The sequence below is a fragment of the Leopardus geoffroyi genome, chromosome C1 (genome assembly GCF_018350155.1).
Source record: "Leopardus geoffroyi isolate Oge1 chromosome C1, O.geoffroyi_Oge1_pat1.0, whole genome shotgun sequence".
In the NCBI taxonomy this organism is placed as follows: Eukaryota; Metazoa; Chordata; class Mammalia; order Carnivora; family Felidae; genus Leopardus; species Leopardus geoffroyi.
The window spans coordinates 55,544,777-55,565,507 of record NC_059328.1 but is presented as its reverse complement, the minus strand read 5'-3'; the positions used below and the strand labels follow the sequence as shown (position 1 = coordinate 55,565,507).

General features: G+C 35.8%; 1 protein-coding gene across 2 annotated transcripts in view; it reads left to right on the top strand.

The window, feature by feature from the left end:
- CC1H1orf141 (chromosome C1 C1orf141 homolog) overlaps positions 1–20,731 on the top strand; it is a 64,674-nt gene that overhangs the window by 20,371 nt on the left and 23,572 nt on the right. For both annotated transcript variants that reach the window (XM_045477785.1, XM_045477784.1), the window contains exons 2-4: positions 4,968–5,059; positions 8,598–8,755; positions 17,375–17,487. In XM_045477785.1, the coding sequence (XP_045333741.1) occupies positions 4,985–5,059; positions 8,598–8,755; positions 17,375–17,487 (346 nt within the window). In that variant the 5' untranslated portion in view covers positions 4,968–4,984. The remainder of the gene's footprint in view (positions 1–4,967; positions 5,060–8,597; positions 8,756–17,374; positions 17,488–20,731) is intronic.

Sequence of the window (20,731 nt, the reverse complement as noted above, 5' to 3'; positions counted from 1 at the left end):
AGCTTATAAGTAGCAGAGCCAAGGATTCAAACCCAGGCAGTCTGACTCCAGAGTTTATGTTCTTAACCAAAATACTATGCTGCGTTTCTAAGCTTGAAGGTGGGAGAAAAAGTAATATTTTTTTAATGCTATGGCTTGATCTAGAAGAACCTCAACAAGAGTTGGACAATTATTTATGCAAACTCATAAATGTAAATGCTAGCTAAAACTGTCATAACATTTATAGTTGTCCATTTCCATTATGGCTGATGGCTAATTCATTCAGATTTTTAGGCAATAGGGATACAAAGATGAATTAGACATGGTTCCTGCTTTCAAGAAACACATAGCCTAGAGGAGGAATAAAATAAGGATATCAAATGGTTTAATAGAGAGTGATAAGTACTTGGATAGCAGTATATATAGGATATGATGTGAGCACAGACATTGGACATTTAAATCAGTGTACCAGAGAAGGCTTCCCTGCAGAGGTGTTATTTGTTTGGGTCTTGAAGGATGAATAGAACTTAGAAATATAGGAAATGGAAGAACAACATGGTAGATAGAAGAAACAGCAAGAGCCAAGCAACAAGTAAAAGAGGATACAACACATTGGAGGCACTGTTCATTAGGTACCACAGTCCATTAGGACTGGGGTATCAAGTATACATGAGGAAGGAGCAGATGGGGTTAAACACTTAGAGGCCAAACTATGATTCGCACATGATGTATCAAGGAGCTTGACCCTTTGTCCTGAAAGCAGTAGGGATAGATTGAAGCTTTCATCAGGGAGAGGTGTGTGTGTGTGTGTGTGTGTGTGTGTGTGTGTGTGTGTTTTCTTGAGAAAATAAGTCAGACAAATGTGAAGGATAGAATGGAGGATAGGATGGATCAAATGTATAGACATATTTTGAAAACTATGGCAAAAATCCAGGCATCAAATGATGGAACCCTAAACCGAGGCAGTAGCAATGTGAATGGATAAGAGAAGAAAAACTGAGAGGATATGTAGGATGTAGCATATACAAGATAAAGTGGTTGTGTATGTTTAGGGAAGGGATAAGAAGGAGTTTTCCAGAAGAGTGGTGACCAAATCCTGTTTTGGGGAATAGCTGCATTAGAATGGCTTTAAAAAACAGATTCCGCACCTTCAGCTCCATAAATTCTGACTTAGCAGGACTGGGGTGACAACTGGAAATCTGGATTCCTTGGAAGTTTCTGAATTCATTTGTCATTGAGAAGGATTGAGAACCATTACAATGCCTAAGTTTATGGGCTGGGTGCCTAAGAGATAACTAATGTGATAATAAAGGTTGGAAGAGACTTTTGACTGAAGAAGAGGAAAGGTGTGGACAAGTTTGCTTTTAGATTAATTTGGATTACCTGTAGGAAATCTGGGTTGAGCTAGGAACATAGGTTTGGAACTCGAAAGAGAGATTTTTGTGTGAAAATAGATGGTGGTAGATGAAGCCAGGAGTTTGGGTGGTCATCCTGAAGAAAATATGGAATAATGAAAAAGATGGCCTGAGCCCTTAGAAACATTAGTATTTAAGGAGTGATCTGAGGAAGAAGGAATCTTCAGAGAGAGTAAGAAGATGTGACTGTTGTCATAGAAACCAAGGGAGGGCAGAATTTCCATAGAAAGGAGTGGCTAATATTAACAAGAGTTGTAGACATTCAAATAAGGTAAATAGGAGCAGAAAAGTGCCCACTTATTTATAAGATGGTGACCCTGGTGACCAGAGCAGATATAGTATAGAAGGAAGCCAAATGATGGTAAATTAAGAAGGAAAAGAGATGTAAGTATAGATGAGCATTTTAAGAAATTTGTCACTAAGGGAAGGTGAGAGAGAATAACAGCTAGTAGGATTAGGAGAAGAATTTTTTTTTTTTTTTAAACCAGAAGAGGCGTGAGCATGCTAAGGAGAAGCAACTGGTAAAGAAAAGAGAATGACAGATACTAGAGAGAGGCTACACCAATGGAAATAATTCTTTTAGGACAGAGGTAATAGAGTCTAGAGTACACTGGGAGGGGTTAACTTTGAAAAGGAGAGACAACAATTCCATTAAAATTAAAATACAAGTGAGATGGGAATGGACGCAGATAAGATTTTGGCATGAGAGAGAGAAGTTGAAGTTCTTACTTGATGGTCTCTGTTTTCTTAGTGATACAGGAGAGCCCATCTGCCTTGCCCAGGAAGGTAGTATCTATCAGGTCCAACTTCCTCAGTAAATTTGATGGAGTACCTAGCACCATATCTCTCTTGTAATACAGTTAGGTAGCCAAATGAAGAAATGAACAAATAAATGTATGCCATCGAATGATAATATATACTCACAGAAATAGAATTCATGAAGTAGAATATGTGCCCATAGAAAAAGAAGTATGAAGTATGAAGCCAATATTCTGGAAATGAAATGAAAGTGCAAATGATTGAATCAAGAAAGGACTGAAGGGGCGCCTGGGTGGCGCAGGCGGTTAAGCGTCCGACTTCAGCCAGGTCACGATCTCGCGGTCCGTGAGTTCGAGCCCCGCATCGGGCTCTGGGCTGATGGCTCAGCGTGGAGCCTGCTTCTGATTTTGTGTCTCCCTCTCTCTCTGCCCCTCCCCCGTTCATGCTCTGTCTCTCTCTGTCCCCCAAAAAATAAATAAACGTTGAAAAAAAAAATTAAAAAAAAAAAAAAAAGAAAGGACTGAAACTCAGAAGGTCATATCGAGGAACATATGACGCAGAATTTAGCATTAAAGGATTAGTTTTTAGTTTATGCAAAGCAGTTGGGATACACTGTCATATTAGACCTGCCTGATACAGCTAAACCCTTGGTACCCTTGGTATAATGATGAAAGTAAGCAAATTAGTCTAAAGTGTTTCCTCACCTCCACTTTATCCCAGGGCGATTTAGCCATTAGAAACCCCTGGCACACTGCAAACTGAAAAAAAAGTATAGGCTTCAAAATATGAAAATAAAACTACAAAACTGAAATTAATAACATTCTGTCAACTTCATTAACTTCAAATTTAGTATTCATAAAACTGTCATTGACCCTTAAAAATAATTTGTTAATTAGATTTTCTCACTTCAAAACAAAAAACTCATAGTTGGCTAAGCGTCCAACTTCGGCGCAGGTCATGATCTCACGGTTTGTCAGTTCGAGCCCTGCATTGGGCTCTGTGCTGACAGCTCAGAGCCTGGAGCCCGCTTCAGATTCTGTGTCTCCCTCTCTCTCTGCCCCTCCCCTACTCATGCTCTTTCTCTCTCTCTCCCTCTCAAAAATAATTAAACATTAACAATACCTCATGATATGCACAGTGATTTGCCAGGAATCATATCATAGCTAAATAATTGACTAGCAAAATAATTTTAAATAAACAACATAATTCCTTCAAATTACAGCTGTGTGTGTGTGTATGTGTGTGTGTGTGTAAAATGTGATGATATGGTGCATCCTAAAATGTCTGTTGTGATGTTGAAGATGTGTGGAAAGTGAGAGGTGTAGGACATCTTACTCTTTAAAAATACCTACTTTCTGTTCCCTCTCACAAGGAAGCCGTGTGTCTCAGTGGTCCCTTGTGTCATTTACACCTTCCCCAAATTGGGAAACCCATTCACTTCAATATGCTGGTTCCTACAGTTAGGAAAGCCTTTCTTTCCCTGATTGAGAAATAGAAATCTTTTGTCTCCAATAAAAGAAATTTTGGAGAGAAATATGGGAGCCTTCTCCACCCCACCTTGAACTCATATTATGCGTAAGAAAAACACAGAAACTAAAATTCCTTTAGTTGCTTTTAGGATATATGAGAGGATTGGTTCCTGGATCACAAAAGACAACACATAGCATCCAGATAATCTAAAATGTCTGCCAAAATCTGTCCCTTACTCCTCAATAGGAGACCCAGAAAGTCCGAGGTACTCATAATTGTGCTAACACCCTTGCCTGCACATCCCGTCTCCAACTTGCAACTTCAAGTTATGATGTTTGTAACAAGGCAAACAATCTGCCTTGCAGCCCCATGGCTCAGAAGAGTCCAAGAGTAGAAAAGATAGTTAAGAGAAATCAAGTACTAAATAATGTGAGCTTTTGGCATAGAATCCTTAATCCTTGGCTTTTCATGTATTATTGTCTTTGTGTCTTTGTGAGATATTGATTGAATAATATGCAATATGGGAGAAATAGCGTAGACATTTTTGAGCCAGAAAGAACCTTAGTGTTGACATTGATGTGCCTTAGAAATACTGATGAATTCAGTACTTCCTATGAACCATACAACTTCTACATTTAAATGCCACTGGAACCCATTCAATTCACTGAGCAAAAACATAGTGGGAGCTTTGGGTTAATACTCTTGATTCTTGCCTCCACTCAGCTCCTCCTAGTTATTTGTGTTGCATTGGAAAGGTATTTTGTGTCCTGATGTCTAACATTCAGGTTCCCAAGCCTAATATGGACTGCCTGACCCCAGATGTAATTTTCAGCAATATTAATTGACTAGAGAATATTTATTATTATGGCAGTAGGACCCAACCAGCTTGACAGCTGCTCCTTCTGTGTGACTGATCGCCTTCTAAGTGCTGTTATTAACAGTCTTGGATCATTGACCAATTTAATTTGAATGCAATTAATTATACAAATGTGAGCTCTTCACATTTACTTTCATTAAAATTATATCACAACAAAAAGAAAATAGATATAAATCAAGCCACATGTCCTTGCTTCAAGTATGAGTCAATTCTGGTTCAATTTCCCTTTATCATACATTTAAAAATTCCTAAGGTTCACACACATCTGGGAGTTCTGATCATGTGACCTTTTTGTCTAAAAAACTTGGGTACCCCTACAGTTCCATGACCTATTCCATGATCTCTACAGTTCTCTTTTGTACCCCAAACAGAAATGTAAATGTGGATCTCTTATGCCTAAATATTCAATTATATGTTTAAATTTTAATTGTTTTGGAGATTTTTTCTTTTTTCTCCTTTTTAAATAGGAATTTACTGACTGAAAATGGCAGAAAAAATCTTAGAGAAGTTAGATATTCTGGATGAGCAGGCAAAGATGCTCTTGGCCAGAAGAGCAAAGGTTTGTAAATAAAAGCTAAAATAAAATTTAATCATTAAAATGTTATTTCAAATGTGAATGATTATCTTTATTTTTTAGTTAATGATGCAGTAGTATGGAGTTGTAAACTAATTTGTAAAAAACAAATCATTATATTCAAAAAGTCATCTAGGTAAGTGTATACTATAAGGAATTAATTAGATATACAAGGTAACTTCTGGATAGCTGCCACATTATATTAGGATATAATGTATCTAAGGTGATTAAGATAAAAAATCAAATAAGCAGTCAAATAGTAAATGTGACTACTCCTATAGTTCTCATTAATATGTTAAACATATAAAAAGTTATTTAATTGGTTTATTAAAAGGAAGAAAATATTTGGTATAGTTACCAAATTAAAGGTAAAGGTCATAAAAATGAAATAACATGAGACTTTTATAAAATTCAATATAAAATGTTAATAAAGAATATAATTTTCAAAAACTAGATTTTTAGCACATATGAGCAATTTAATTTGGTTACACAAAGACTTGCAAAATAATTTAACAATGTGGATAAATGAGGCATGAAGAGCATAGAGTCTCAGAAATCAAGGAAGACAGCACAAAGAGGAACTCTGAAGTGACTGAACATATTTGTGAACCTGAAAATTAAAACGTTAATGCTTGAATAATAACCGTTCTCTTTTTTTCATAACTGTCTCCTTTTATTAAAAAAAAAGAGAAATATTGGGAAAACCAATAAATTCTTTCTGTCATTGCTACCCAAATTTTGAAATAGCAAACCAGGAGTAACTTACTAATGCAACCATATTAGACTTAAGCACCCCAAAGTTCACTCCTTTTTAATTTTCTTGTTTAAAATGAAATGTATTTTAGAAAATATAATCAGAGATTAATCTTTGTAATTTGTCCTGAAATTCCCTTTTATATGAATTTTAAGTTATGATTAGTAATAATAATTCTTACCTTTTTTACTAGGGTCTTCTTTTGTGTAAACCATTTCCATAAATATTCTCATTTTGTGTTACTATGTCTAGTTCATGTGTTACTAATAGAGGATTTTCTGGAAATTCTTTTTAAGTATATACAATCAAATTTAAATTTTTTCTTATTTTTAATTGTATTTATTTATTATTTTTATTTTAGAGAGAGAGAGCATGAGCGGGGGTGGGGGCAGAGGGAGAGAGAGAGAGAGAGAGAGAGAGAGAGAGAATCTTAGGCAGGCTCCTTGCTGAGCATGGAGCCTAATGTGGGCTCAATCCCATGACCCTAGGAGCAGTTTTGCATATATACATATTTATATATATAAATTATGCTTAAAGGAAATTACATAAAGAAAAAATGTCTTTGGCATCCTCAACTGCTTCCTTGAGGCAAACAAAATTTAGCAATTTGGGTTTATCCATCCACATCTTCTTTTGTGCTGTTACAAAGATATACAAATATTATCTATGTATGCATAAACCCATTTATCTTTACATATACTCACAATATAAATATACAGGTACACATACACATACATACACCTACATACATTTACGAAGGTGAATTGTCTCTATTTTCTTTTTTAACAACCAAAAAATGAGATGAAAATATATAAATCACTTTGGTAATTGCTTCTTTATTTTTTTAACTTTTATATTTTGAAATTAATATCAAGTCATAGGAAGTTGCAGAGGTACTACAGAGTCCCATGTCCCTTTCACCCAGTTGCCCCCAGTAGAGACATCTTATATGGGTAGTGTACAATATCAAAACCAGTATGAATCCCAACCCATATTAACATTGGCATATTACCATTAACCAGACTACAGATTTCATTTAGTTTTCACCATTTTTAAACCTGCCTTCATTTGTGTGTATAGGTTTATCAATTTTATCCCATAGAAGATTTGTGTAATTACTACCACAATCAAGATACAGCACGTACCCATCAACATGAAAGAACTCCCTCATGTTATTTTTCTGTATTTGTATCCATATCCGCACTTCATTCCCCATCTATCCCTGGCAATGGCTAGTCTGTTCTCCAATCTTTAAAATTCAGTAATTTTGAGAATGTTATATAAATGGAACCATTCAGTATGTGAAATTTTGAGATTGACTTTTCACTAAGCATAAAGCCCTTGAAGCCCTTTTAAGATTTTGCATGAATCAATAGCCTTATTATTATAAATAATGTATAAATTTTGTTGCTGAGTAGTATGCCATTATATGAATACACAGAGTTTCAACCTCTCACCCATTGAAGGACGTTTGGTTTTTTTTCAGTATTTTGCTTTTATTTTTTTTTTAATTTTTTTTTTAATTTTTTTTTTCAACGTTTATTTATTTCTGGGACAGAGAGAGACAGAGCATGAACGGGGGAGGGGCAGGGAGAGAGGGAGACACAGAATCGGAAACAGGCTCCAGGCTCTGAGCCATCAGCCCAGAGCCTGAAGCGGGGCTCGAACTCACGGACCGCGAGATCGTGACCTGGCTGAAGTCGGACGCTTAACCGACTGCGCCACCCAGGCGCCCCTCAGTATTTTGCTTTTAAAAATAAAGCTGCTTTAAAAAAAAGATTAAAGAGAGCTGCTGTGAATATTTGTGTACAGGTTTTTGTGTGAGCGTTAAGTTTTCATTTCTTTGGGGTAAATGCCCAAGAATGTAATTGTTGGTGCAATTTCCATCTCTTAAACACAACAAGGTCAAGGCCAGGAGGTTTGATGTGAGTTCCCCCTCACTGCTTCTCAGCCAGGAAACTACCTTCAATAAGCAAGCTGAGCCATTGTGGGATTTACCTCATTTGTTTCCCTTTTCTCAGGGATTATGGTTCCCCCTCTGCCTGTTCTCTAATGCCTGGTTACAGTTGTTTTTGTATGTTTTGTCTGGGTTTCTAGTTGTTTACAGCAGGAGGGCAATTCCTGTAGCGCTTAATCCTTTCCTGGCAGAAGCAGAAGTTCCTATCCTTTGACTTGCTGTCAAATTTTTCATCACTTTATTCCTCTGGGCAATGCTGAGAGAATTTTTTAGAAAAGATTTCTGGCTCCTTAACTAACTTGTTAGCTATATCCTTTTCCCTCTTCAGTCCATCTATATAAATATTTGAACAAAGTCTTTTGATTGCTTTCTTCACTTCATTTCTGGCTTACGCAACTAGACAAATGTTGGAGTGATTCACCACGTGCATGGGGACAGCAAGAGCAGCAGGTTAGAGATCAACTTGCTCTCCTTCCAATAACTCTATGTATCAGTGTTTTCTTTGTGTAATATATAGGTCACTCTTAAATTCTGAATTTTAGAATTAGGAGGGAGCCTTCATGATCATCTAGTCCAACATCCTATCATTTCATCAATAGGAAAAGAGTAGCTCAGGTCACACAGCAATGGTATAAAAAATGTTGGTACACAGGCCCCCCAGCTTTTAATATGTAATATTTTGCTATTAGTGCCTGGCACATAAATTCTGTGAGTGCATAAAGTGAGACTAATTTCATCCTTTCCATACAGGATTTTTCCTATATGAAAAGTGCTCTTTTTTTTTTCAGTGTTGTACTTTGGATTTATTGCAGAAAAACAGACTTCAGAGTCAAGTAAAGAAAAAGACTTTGGTTACACCACTGACATTTGATTTTCAGTTGGAATTTGAAGAGGCTATTGCTCCATCCACATCTAAGAATGTATCCAGGAGCACAGAAGACAAGTCATTTGGTATTAAAAAACCAAAAAGGTAACCATCCTAACTACCTCAAACTTTCAGTTGGATGTTTTAAAGCATTACTGTAGATTTGTTTTAGATTATGTAATCTGTATTAAATGTAAGCTTTGTCAAACATAGGCATGTTTCATAGTGCTTATGAGTTACACCATACTTATTTAGCATTCTGAATAAATTAGTTTGTAAAATATTTATTGTAGTTTATTATTACAGGTGGTTATTAGATAGTAATTACAATTCTGGATTTTTAAAGAAAGACTTGTCTTGAATTCTATTACATTGCCCCAGATTAATGTCAGGATTTATTTCAAATTTTAGACCAATAGACTGCCAAAAGAAGTCCACCTAGAAAACCAAGTAAGGCAGTTTCTCTATGTACTTATAAGAGATAGCCTGAATATGTCATAGTTGGTCTTTCACTGGCATTGTGGACATGCATAATGCTATATAATTTTTCTAGGCATCAGAAATGTAGAGGAGAGCCCAGACAAAAGAAATAATAAGATGTAGAATCAATAGAACTTCTATCGTACCTTGATGGTAGTGTGGACACTGTTCTTACCTCATTTATTCTGTGTAACCATTCAGTGTGTTCAGTGCAGTTTTATAGATGAGAAGCCCATCTCGGTGGGGTTAGATAACTTGCCCAAGATCACACAGGTAAGTGGCTCAAACTGGATTTAAATTCTAGCGGTTCGATTTCAGACTTGTGCTCTTTATCACTCATGCAACTGGATGAATGTTGGATGGCAAATTTATCACTACCCCATTCTGAATGTAGAATGGCTTGCAGCTTTCGGGCTTGGTTACTAAGTGCATTATGACATTTTGTACTTAGGTAGAGAATATATGATGAAACACAGATTGGGGTAGAGAAGAGGATTACAGTGATAAGGTCTGAGTTTCATTTTGGATATATTAAGTTTTAGATGTCTGTGGGGCATTGAGGAGGGGGCATTCTTCTTCTAGGAAGCAACCCATTCTTGGCAGGAAGTCCTTTTTAGCTGTAACAGAATGATTGCTTAAGTAACAGAGCATAAGGCAGAACGTTTCTGTCCTCATATCAACAATGATATCCTGGTTATATGGGTTATATTGGATAAACTCAGTTCCTCTGTATCTGGAGATAAAGTTCCTGGTCTTGTAAGTTTTGTTAATTATAATTCAGGATGCCAGTCTCCACCAGTGCTCTTAAACCTCACTCCTACACTGAGTTGTGATCGCAGAGACACTTCACACAGCTGATTCCTGTGAACACTAATGACAGAGATGCATTGCTCTAGCCCAGTAGGTCTCAAACATGGAGGGCTCCTTAAAACACAAAGTGCTGGACTGCACCTGCAGAGTTTTTGATTTAATATTTTTGATTCAGTAGGTCTGGGTGGGGCCTGACAATTTGTACGTCTAATAAGTTTCCAGGTAATGCTGGTGCTGCTGGTCCAGGGACCATCCTTTGAGTCTCTGCTCTAGCTTATGTCCTGCTGATCTAGCTGCCCGACACCAACATCTGTTCATTCCAGTTTTCTTCCGTAGTGTGCTGAACATCATAGTGCCTCTCAGCCCAGTGCTGTGATCACCTAATTGAGGTAAACCTTCCCAGGTTTATTTGTAGCTGTGCTTTGCCTTCAGACTAGTAGTTTTCAACCCACGTGCACATTAGTATTACTTGGGGAGCTTTAAAATAATTGGATTCTACTTTAATTAGTTTGGAGTAGACCCCAGGCATTACTATTTTTAAAATTCCCCAAAAGATTCTTACATAAAACTAAAAATGAGAACTATTCAAATTCTTAGGGCTTTTTTTCTCAGTTACTCCCAGAGACATGTTTCCCATGTAACTATCAGTTCAGGATTTCAGCATTTTTCTGGGATAAATGGGAACCGATAAAATATTAAAGATATCTTTCAGTTAATCTGTGTATAGTCTCTAAGATTTCTCAGTAAACACCAAATATACTCTCCTCTGCAACTTTTCATAAATGGACCTTTTACAAAAGAGTCATATTCATTTTAGCAAAATTCCCTTTAAAAATTACCTGGAATAAAGATAAAGTGGGGCACCTGGGTGGCTCAGTTGTTTGTGTGCAACTCTGGGTGTCAGCTCAGGTTATGATCCTGAGATTCATGGGATCAAGCACCCAGTGCTGACAGTGCAAGACCGCCTTTGGATTCTGTCTCTCCCTCTCCCTCTCTGCCCCTCCCCCAGTGGTGAGTGAGCACTCTCTTTCTCTCTCTCCTTTAAAAAAAATAAAGGAAAGACAAAGTGATTTCTCTATTACTTAAGCATTTAGTGCTGCATTATCAGTTGAAAATGGCAATTTTACCACTTATAAAGTGGTAAGAAATAGAAAACAAGTTAGGAATAAGGAGGTTGATTAAGGGTATTTAAATGGTCACTCAAAGTTAGCTCAGTAAATAATTCAAGGCTACTGAAGTTACAAAAAATAATATTTTTCTTTTTTTTTAACGTTTATTTATTTATTTTGAGAGAGAGAGCAAAAGCAGGAGAGGGGCAGAGAGAGAGGGAGAAAGAGAATCCCAAGCAGGATTCTCTCAGTGTGGAAGCTGATACAGGGTTCAAACTCAAAAATGGTGAGATCATGACCTGAGCCAAAATCAAGAGTTAGACAGTTAACTGACAGAGCCATTTAGGCTCCCCCAAAAATATTTTCCTTTAGATTAATAGATTAATAGGGGCTATTCATTAGAATTATTGTCCTAAAAATAAATCTATAATGAGACCTGTCAAAAGAATATTCCTTTTAGAAATAGTTTTATGACAATAGGATAAACTTGCATACAGAAAAGATAGTTAAATATTAATGAAGGATTCTCTTGCAGCCTATAGTGAAATTTAATTGGTCACATTCCTTCTTCCTTTAGTTCAATATGCATGTCTTATACTCTGTGTGACATTAGACTGGCACAGAGATTAAGAGGATGAGGTTTATAGGCCAGTTGCCAGGTTTGTATCTTAGCTTTACTTACTACTAATTGTGACCTTGGACAAGTTACATAACCTTTTGTGTCTCAGTATCCTCATATTTACAGTGTGGATAATAATAGCATGTATTCCATAGGGTTGTTTTGCAAATTAAATGTATCGACATGTGTGAAGAGTTTAAAATTCCCCAACATACAATGGTCACTCAGAAAAAAACAAAACAAAAACAAAACCCAGCAATAAAAATATAAACTGTATTAAACATAAGGGAAGGGAAGGAAAAATAAGATAAAAACAGAGAGGCAAACCATAAGAGACTCTTAAATACAGAGAACAAACCAAGGATTTCTGGAGGGGTATTGGGTGGGGGATGGGCACTTGTGATGAGCATTGGATGTTATATATTATTGATGAATCACTGGGTTCTACTCCCAAAACCAATACTGAAATAAATAAATAAATAAATAACCTGTATTTTTGAAATATGCAATCATATATTCTAATCATTAAAAATAAGATAGTAAATGAGATACACAAGCCATGTTTACATATGGCAATAATTTCTAAAATCTTAGGTAAAGTATGACTTATGGGTAAGTAGGGTAGGGTGGCCTGGGAACAGGAAGGATAGAGAAGACGGAGGCTTTTATGTGAGTGGACGCAGAGATTCATGCCTCATTCCTGCTGCCCACACCATTTCTCAGTTATGTAAGCACAGGCTCCTTCAAGGCCCCAGGAGGATTCTGGGAAAGTAACAACGTCAACTCCAGCTCTCTATGGGGAGAGGTTCGCTACTAGGCTGAACACTGCCTCTTCTCTGTACCTGGAAGAGGACTCCTTATTATTGCTCATACCTAGAGGAGCCTGACATTCTAGAGCAGGGCCTCTTTACAGTAACTGCCCACATGAGAGTTTTTGGAAAATATGCTGAACCCTGCCTAGAGATCATGATTTAACTATGGGTGTGTGGGGGGGGGGGGAGGGGCAGGGGGGAAGTCTGGACATTGGTGTTTTTTCAGAGCACCCTAGATGATTCTAGTATACATCTAAAAATTTAAGAAACATTTCTAGAGACCTCTTCATTTGTCACTCCTTTAATCAAGAGACCCTCTTATGACAGCTTGTTTGCCACTGATACTCTGCAAAAGAATCTTGTCTGTCACTGACTGATATTACCTGAGTCTCAAATAGCCTCACCTTTATATGTGCTGAGGGAACTCACACTCATTGAAATGAGAGGTTGAAGAGAAATCCCTCATTTAAGGGGACTCATATGAAGGAGGGAGATAAAGACAATCAAAACAAGTGACTCATGATGAGGTAGATAATGGAAGAAACAGAAGAAAACTTAGGAGAATATGTATCTTAAGGACAGAAATAATCAGGGAAAAGGGATTTAAAAATATTTCTGGATCAAAAATTGAGTAGGAAAATAAAAATAGAATACAGTTAAAAACAGGATTGACAGTCTAGAAGGTCAAATAGAATCAATATCTTACGAAAATACAAAAAAAAAAAAAAGAAATCAGATTGAAAAGAGATATATACTAAGATTTCAAGATATTCAACCTGGAAATATATACCTAATACATAAATCAGGAAAGTAAGAAACATAGTAAGGAAATAAAGAAATATTAGGGAAAAATGACCTTTTTTTGAAGACAGACTTGAATTTTCAGATCAAAAGGGTTACCAACTGCTAGACTTACAGTAAAATTATTTAAGTCCAAAGGCAGAAAAATAATGGTTAATTACAAAGGAAAGGAAGTCAAATGAGTTTTATATGTCTCATCTGCATCTCTGAGGCTAGAAAACAATAAACAATTTTAAACTTTTGAACAGAATGGCAATCCAGGAATCCTCTATTTAGATGAATCATCATTTATATATGAGAACAAAAGAGAAATTTTTGGATATGAAAAACTAGAAGGTAATCCACCTATATATTCTTTCTGAGACATTTACCTGGAGAAATATTTTATGCAAGTTAAAATCAAATATAATTAAAATAAAGATCCAAACTGGATGTCTTTATGACGAAAAAATGTATTTAGAATTCTCCCATGGTACCAGAACGAAAGCTCTGGACCTTCGTTTCACAGTGACTGTTCTGTAAAGACATAAAACATTCCAAAGCAGGGAAGTTATCCATAACAGATTCCTATTTGGGAAGAGGCAGCTTTTGAAGCAATCCCCATACTTCCATCTGAGCTGTGTCCTGCTCTTGGGTTTCTTCCCTTTATGCACCAGTGCCATTTCATATCCATTCCATGGATGTGCAGTAACCTTCCTTTAACTCCAGCCCATGCAACACAAAATCAAGGCCTTTACCTATATTCCTTTAACTCAACTGCAACAGGATATAATTTCACAGGGGATTTTTCTAAATATAAGACCATAAAAGAGGGAATGAAGGTGGATGAATTAAAAAAATTACAAGCAGCTCAAAACCAATACAACTTATAAAGAGAAGATTTATGATTTTATGCTAGTGAATTAAACCATCAAATTTATAATCCAAGTTTAATTCTTTATATTACATAAGAATCTAGTGCTAGGAACTCAATTTTTATTCTTAGGCTCTTAGCCTCCCATTTGTTCTTCCTGCTGCTGGGAAAAAAAAATCTCCATGGATCTCTTATATTTCTGTACATCTTATGAGAAGAGGCACTGGTTACCTTGTTCCTAGCTTCTCAAGGATTTTTGTATACAAATAGCCTTGAAAGAGGTAGTGCTTTTCTTTGAGCAAGAGCAGGAATGTTACTATTCATTATAAAAAATTTGGGTTCTGTAAGCTCAGGGTTCCACTCTTGTAACAACGCACTATGTGTGCAGAAGTCATCTGGCCCTCTGCTTGTTGTCCTGTGGAATAGAGGCTCAGAGAACTGATACAGGAAATGCTATTCCTATCATGGTGAGTAATAAATAGGCCTTTGTCTCTGACTCAGGAGTCTACTTCTTTGCGAGCATAGATCAAACTGTGGCAGCCTAACTCGTTAGCTTGTAAGTAATGTCAAATCTCAGACCTTTCACACCTACTTTTAGGGAAGAAGCTAGAATGACAGAAACTGTGACCACCCTCCTCCCCTTCCTTTGCAAAATGAGTGGTAAAATACATTAGGCTCATTATTCAATGAGTAGGAGAACACCCTTATCCAGGTCCCTGTGAGCTTAAAAGAACTCTATTTCTATACCCCATTTATCTATCCCATAAGTCTATCTGCTTCTGGGCATCAGGATTTATATTTTAGTTATTAGTCAACTAAATCCTTAAAATTAATCCATATAATAAAGTTTTTAAGAAATAAAACAATATGACAAGAGGCTATATAAACTAGAAAGGAAAGTCAAGGTCAGTTGTGGACAGAGTTTGTGTATAATCAATCTTATAAACCAACCCAGCGAAGGCTAAAACAAATGAACTGAAATTTGACCTCTTCTTATGTCCCAAACATTTTGCTAAGCAACTTCTGGACTTTATTTTATGTATTTCTTATACTAACCCTATAAGATAGCTATTACTGCATTTGGCCTGTGAAAGACAAATTCAGAGGAAATCAGTATTCTGCAGAACTTCACGTAGAGTCAAGATGCAAAGTAAGGTCCAACTCCAAAGTCCACACTCTCTAGTTCACCATAAGGAAATCCATATCCAAACATCTCTATATAGTCTCTGTAAATGTATTTGAAAAATACTTTAGTAAGATAAGGATAAAAAAAAAATTACTCCTTAACAAGACTATATAGCCAACTTCATCCTTAGGATGGAAGCCTTGACGCATTTCCATTTAAATTAGAACCAGAAGGATGCCCATTCTCACCAATAAACTGTACTATTCTAGAAGTGCTTGCCAGTGATATTAAACAAGAACATAATACAAAAATATAAATGTTTTGAAAGGAATAGATAAAATGTTTTATGAAGGTTAAATGAATGTTTACTGAAAAATCCAAAGAGAATACACTAAAATCTCATTGGAAATTATAAGATTATAAGAAAGTTTAGTCAAAATTTACCAGGAAAATTTGTACACTCAGCAGATGTTTATTACACATGTACTATGTGTCAGTCCCTATTCTAGGTGCTGGGAATACGAGTGAACAAAATCCTCACTCAGTTTATGTTTTAGGATAAGGTGGGGAGACAGATAATAAACTAAATGAACAAATGAATATTTAATGTCAATCCATTAGTGATAAATACTATGAAGAAAATGGTAGTAAATTAAAGGAATTAAGACTGATAGGGGTTACTATTTTAAATAGAGAAAGGGGCAGGAAAAAACCTTTGTGGAGAGATGGAAATTGAGCAGAGTCTTACAAAATGCTCTCTTATAACTTAAGGGAGTAACCCTTGGCAATCACTGGGAAATATTACAGGCAGAAGGATGAGCAAGTACCAAGGTCCTCAAGTGGGAGCTTAAATTCCTTTCCTCAAACCAAACAGTTGGAAAATTCACTCTGCTTCCATGTAGAGGTGGGGCTTGGGGAGGTGCACAGAGAGATCTGAAAGGACATTCAATCGAAGTTCCTCTACTTAGAAACATGAGAACTGGGGACAGTTTCTGCCTTGGAGTGAGGATTTTGAACTTTATTTGAGTCCAGTAGGAAACATTTGGAGGGAAATGGCAATCACATTTATATTTTACAGATGCCACCATGGTTGCATTAGGAATAGACTGTAGGGGATGAGTGATAGCAGAGAGAGCAGATAGAAGGCGAGAGACACATAGAAGTAGCTCAGATGGGAGATGAAGGTGTCTTGGACTAGGGTAGAAGTAACAAGAAATAAAGTAGTTTGATTTGGGACGTATTTCAAAGAAATATCCAGTGGGGTTTGCCAACAGATGGGAATGAGGAGTGAGAGAAAGAAATGAAAGATATTGTCAAGTTTTTGGCTTAAGCCTTTGGTTGAATGGAGATGGGGAAGCCTCAACGATTGGGAAGAAAGCAGAAGCAAAGATTTGGTTTTGAATGTGTTAAGTTTGAGATGCCTATGATATACCTAACTGCAGAAGTCATGTAGCAGTTGGATATATAAATCTGGAGCTCAGGGAAGAGTTTGAGGGCCTGGATTTATAAATCTCAGGGACATGAGCATATAGATAATACGTGAAGATGTGAGATTAGATATCAACTCAGGGTGAGTGTTGGAGGTCAGAAGACTGAGTCATGGATTACCCCAGCATTTAGAGGTCAGAAATATCATGAATTATGTAATACTATTGACTTTATTACATACTATCAGTAGTCAAAGAATTTAGTGGAGAAAATTTCCTGTATGGTAAATAAATGCTGTGATCCTATCTAGTATATTATTTTGGTATCTGAAGTGACCCTAACTCTGGGTCCCACCACTTTGACTCAAGTCTGACAATGTCTCCAATATCTCATTTAATGAATTTCCAGCATATTTTTTAAAGGGTTAACCAGCTTGTGAACTATAGTTTCCTAGAGTGCCCTCAATCCTAGGACAACAGTAGCTTACTATCTGTCTCTACTTCAAGTGATTATCACGAATACTTTCATCTCTGGCTTAGTAGCAACGTATTACACTTTGTACTATAATAGTACTAATACAACAACATTCAATCTGCATTTCACCACATTTCTCAAAATTTATTTTTTAGATTAGTTTTGTAGATTTTTCTGATTACTTTAACTTAGATTAATTTTATTTTTTCTAGATATGTCTCCTTTAAAAATGAGCCTGAACCTACAAAGAGTGATTTTGAAACATTAAATTTAAGACCACACTTTGTACCAACAAATATAAAAAATCAAGAAAGCAAGTCAATAGGTAATGCTCTGCGTACCATATTTACTTCTCCTTTAACTTATTAATGAGTGGTTTTGCTTGTATTATATACTTTATTATTTATTAATGTATATCTTAAAAGCTCTTGACCATTGGATGTCTCTGTGGAAAGAATTTTCTTGAAAGTATATGGTGTATAACTGCAGTGTGAAAGATTTCAGTGAACTATAAAGAATTTCCTAAGCAGTGGAGACGTTAAATATCAGAATGGACAATTTATGCAGTTCACAAATTAAGAATATATTTTTATGTTTATTTATTTTTCTTGAAAGAAAGCTTCTAAGTTTCCTTTCAGCTCTACCCTAAGAGTTTCCTTATTGTTAAAAAAAGAAATCAATCAAGTATGGACATCTTGCTTAATAAAAACTTATTTACAGAAAGTGTAAAGGAACTTACTTTCTTAGAACATTAAGGAATCTGTAAGCTAGGAACAAGCACTTATAATATTGTAAGAAAGTTTAATAAAAATTTACCAGGAAAATTTGTGCACCCAACATATTTATTACACACGTACTATGTGTCAGTCTCTACTCTAGGTGCTGGGAATACAAGAGTGAAAAAAATCTGCCCTCAATTTATGTTTTAGGATAAGGTGGGGAGACAGATAATAAACTAAATGAACAAATGAATATTTAATGTAAACCCATTAAATTCTCCACATCTTCAGAGAATTTGAGTGTTTTGTGTTGCCTTTTTTTTTTCTTTCTCTGGAATTATCAAAGAACATTCGATTGCATCATTCTCATCGATCCCTTTGGGTAAGGCTCCTTGACTCCACATTGCCCCATACTGCCTCATTACTCTGATACTCTTCATCTGTCTCTACTTCCTCTTTTGTTCAAACTTCAGACAACTACAGTCTGGATTCCGCCTCCACCATCCTACTGAAGCTGCACTGATACCAATGATCTCCATTGCTAAATCCAAATAATATTTTTCTGTTTTTATTTTCTTCCACATTTTAATAACAAGTATAGTGGGTCAATCATTCCTTCCTTCTTAAAATTTTCCTCTTAGGGGTTTGGGAACCCATATCTCTTGTTTTCCTGCTCCTCAGTCTCTCTTCTTAATTTATTTTCTCCATCGTTAAAATACTGTACACCTTTTGGGATGAGCACTGGGTGTTGTATGGAAACTAATTTGACAATAAATTTCATATAATAAAAAATAATAATAATAAAATAAAATACTGTACACCTGATCCTTAAACAACAGGGTGGTTAGGGGCACTGACTCTAGTGCACAGTCAAAAATCCACATATAACTTGTGATTCCCCTAAACTTAACAGCTATTAGCCTATTTTTGACCAGAAACCATTACAATAACATAAACACATATTTTGTATTTATATGTATTATATACTATATTACTATAATAAAGTAAGCTAAAGAAAAATGTTATTAAGAGAAACAAAAGGATGAGAAAATACATTTACAGTATTTTACTATCAAAAGAATCCATATGTAAGTGGATTCATGCAGTTCAAACCTATGTTATTCAGGGATCAACCGTATATCACAACTTATCTATTCTACTGTTGAAATTTGAAGCAGTGTCAAATTTTGCTTTATAGATTTTTAATATAGTTTAGGCCATGTTATTAGTTACATAAATATTTCGAATTATGTTTCTAGTGAATTGAACCCTTTTTCATTATAAAGTAATTGTCTTACTATTTAATATTGCTGTAGTTGCCCAGCTTTCTTTTGGCTACCATTGCATGGTATATCTTTTTCCATCATTTTATTACCTTCTTGTAACATTGTAATCTATATTTATCTCTCATAAACATCATACTATTAAATTAAAAATCTACTATCATACTCTTTGTCTTTGAAATGGAGCATTTAGTCCATTTATACTTAATGCAATTACTAATATCTTTGGATTTAATTTTGCCATTTTATTTTTTTGTTCTTTCATTTGCCCTGTTGATTTTATACTTCTTTTTCTGTCCTCTCATGTTTTCTTTAGAATTGAGTTTTTTAAGTTTCACTTTTCCCCTTTATCAATTTGGAAGTTATGTACTCTATTTCTATTCTTTAAATGACAACTCTAGAAATCACAACATGTAACCTTTCAAAATCTATTATTATCCTCATTCTGGACAATAAAAGAATTTTGGAACACTTAAATTATTTTACTGATGTCTGACTTTTATGTTTTTGTTAAAATCCAAAGTCTTATTTAAATAGTATCTAAATCAGATATAGGTGAGACTCAAGGAATGATTCAGCCTGATGCAAATTTCCTCTCTACCTGTGAACCTCTCGAACCAAACAGTATATGTGCTTGCAAAATGCAAAGGTCAGACAGGCACAGGATAGGCATTCTTATTCTAAAATGGAGAAATAAAAGGAAATAAGGGGTGATAGGTCCTGAGCAAGTCTAAAATTTAGCAAGGTAAACTTCCTAAGATTTTAAGACTCAAGAATAATTCTCTCTGGCTGCATATTCTTCTGGAACCACCGGGGCAGAGGTCCTGCCTCTATAGCATGCCAGGTAGGGGTCATGACTCCAAGACTCTGGGATGCCCTACCCCAAAGGCGTTGAGTGGAGGCTCTTTGGCCTGTTGAAACTGAGACATTAGTAACCCCGTTTGAAACTGAGGAGGCAGCTCTGATGATTTTTGAATTGCCTTCAGGGTCATTCTTTCCCTGTCTTGAAGAATAGCACATATTTGCAGTGAATAGCTCTGTGGTCCTATCCTGTAAAACCCAAGAAGTCCAACAGATTTCATTCATTTTTGTCTCATCTCCATCCCCTTCAGTTCAAACTGGCAGTGTCACTGTTGGGATATCTATTTAGGTGTGTGATTCACACCCATACCAATCTCCTTATCAAATAGTCATTCTACCACACTCTTAGTGTTCTTTTTCAAACATGGACATGCTGAAAATTTTCTTATTTTTTGTAATGTGGACAGGCTGAAAAATTTCCAAATCCTTAAGTTCTGATTTATTTTTGCTTAACAGTTCAGTCTTCCAATTCATTTTTCTCTTTTTGAATTTTACTACAAGCAGTCAGGAGGAACCAAGCCACTCCTTCAATGCTTGCTTAGAAATTTGAGCTAAATATCCAGTTTCATTGCTCACAAGTTCTACCTTTCCCAAAACAGTAGAACACAAACACAGTTCAGCCAAGTTCCTTGTCACTTTATAACAAGGATAACCTTTTCTTCATTGTTCAATAATATGTGCCTAATTTCTATGAGACCTCATTGAG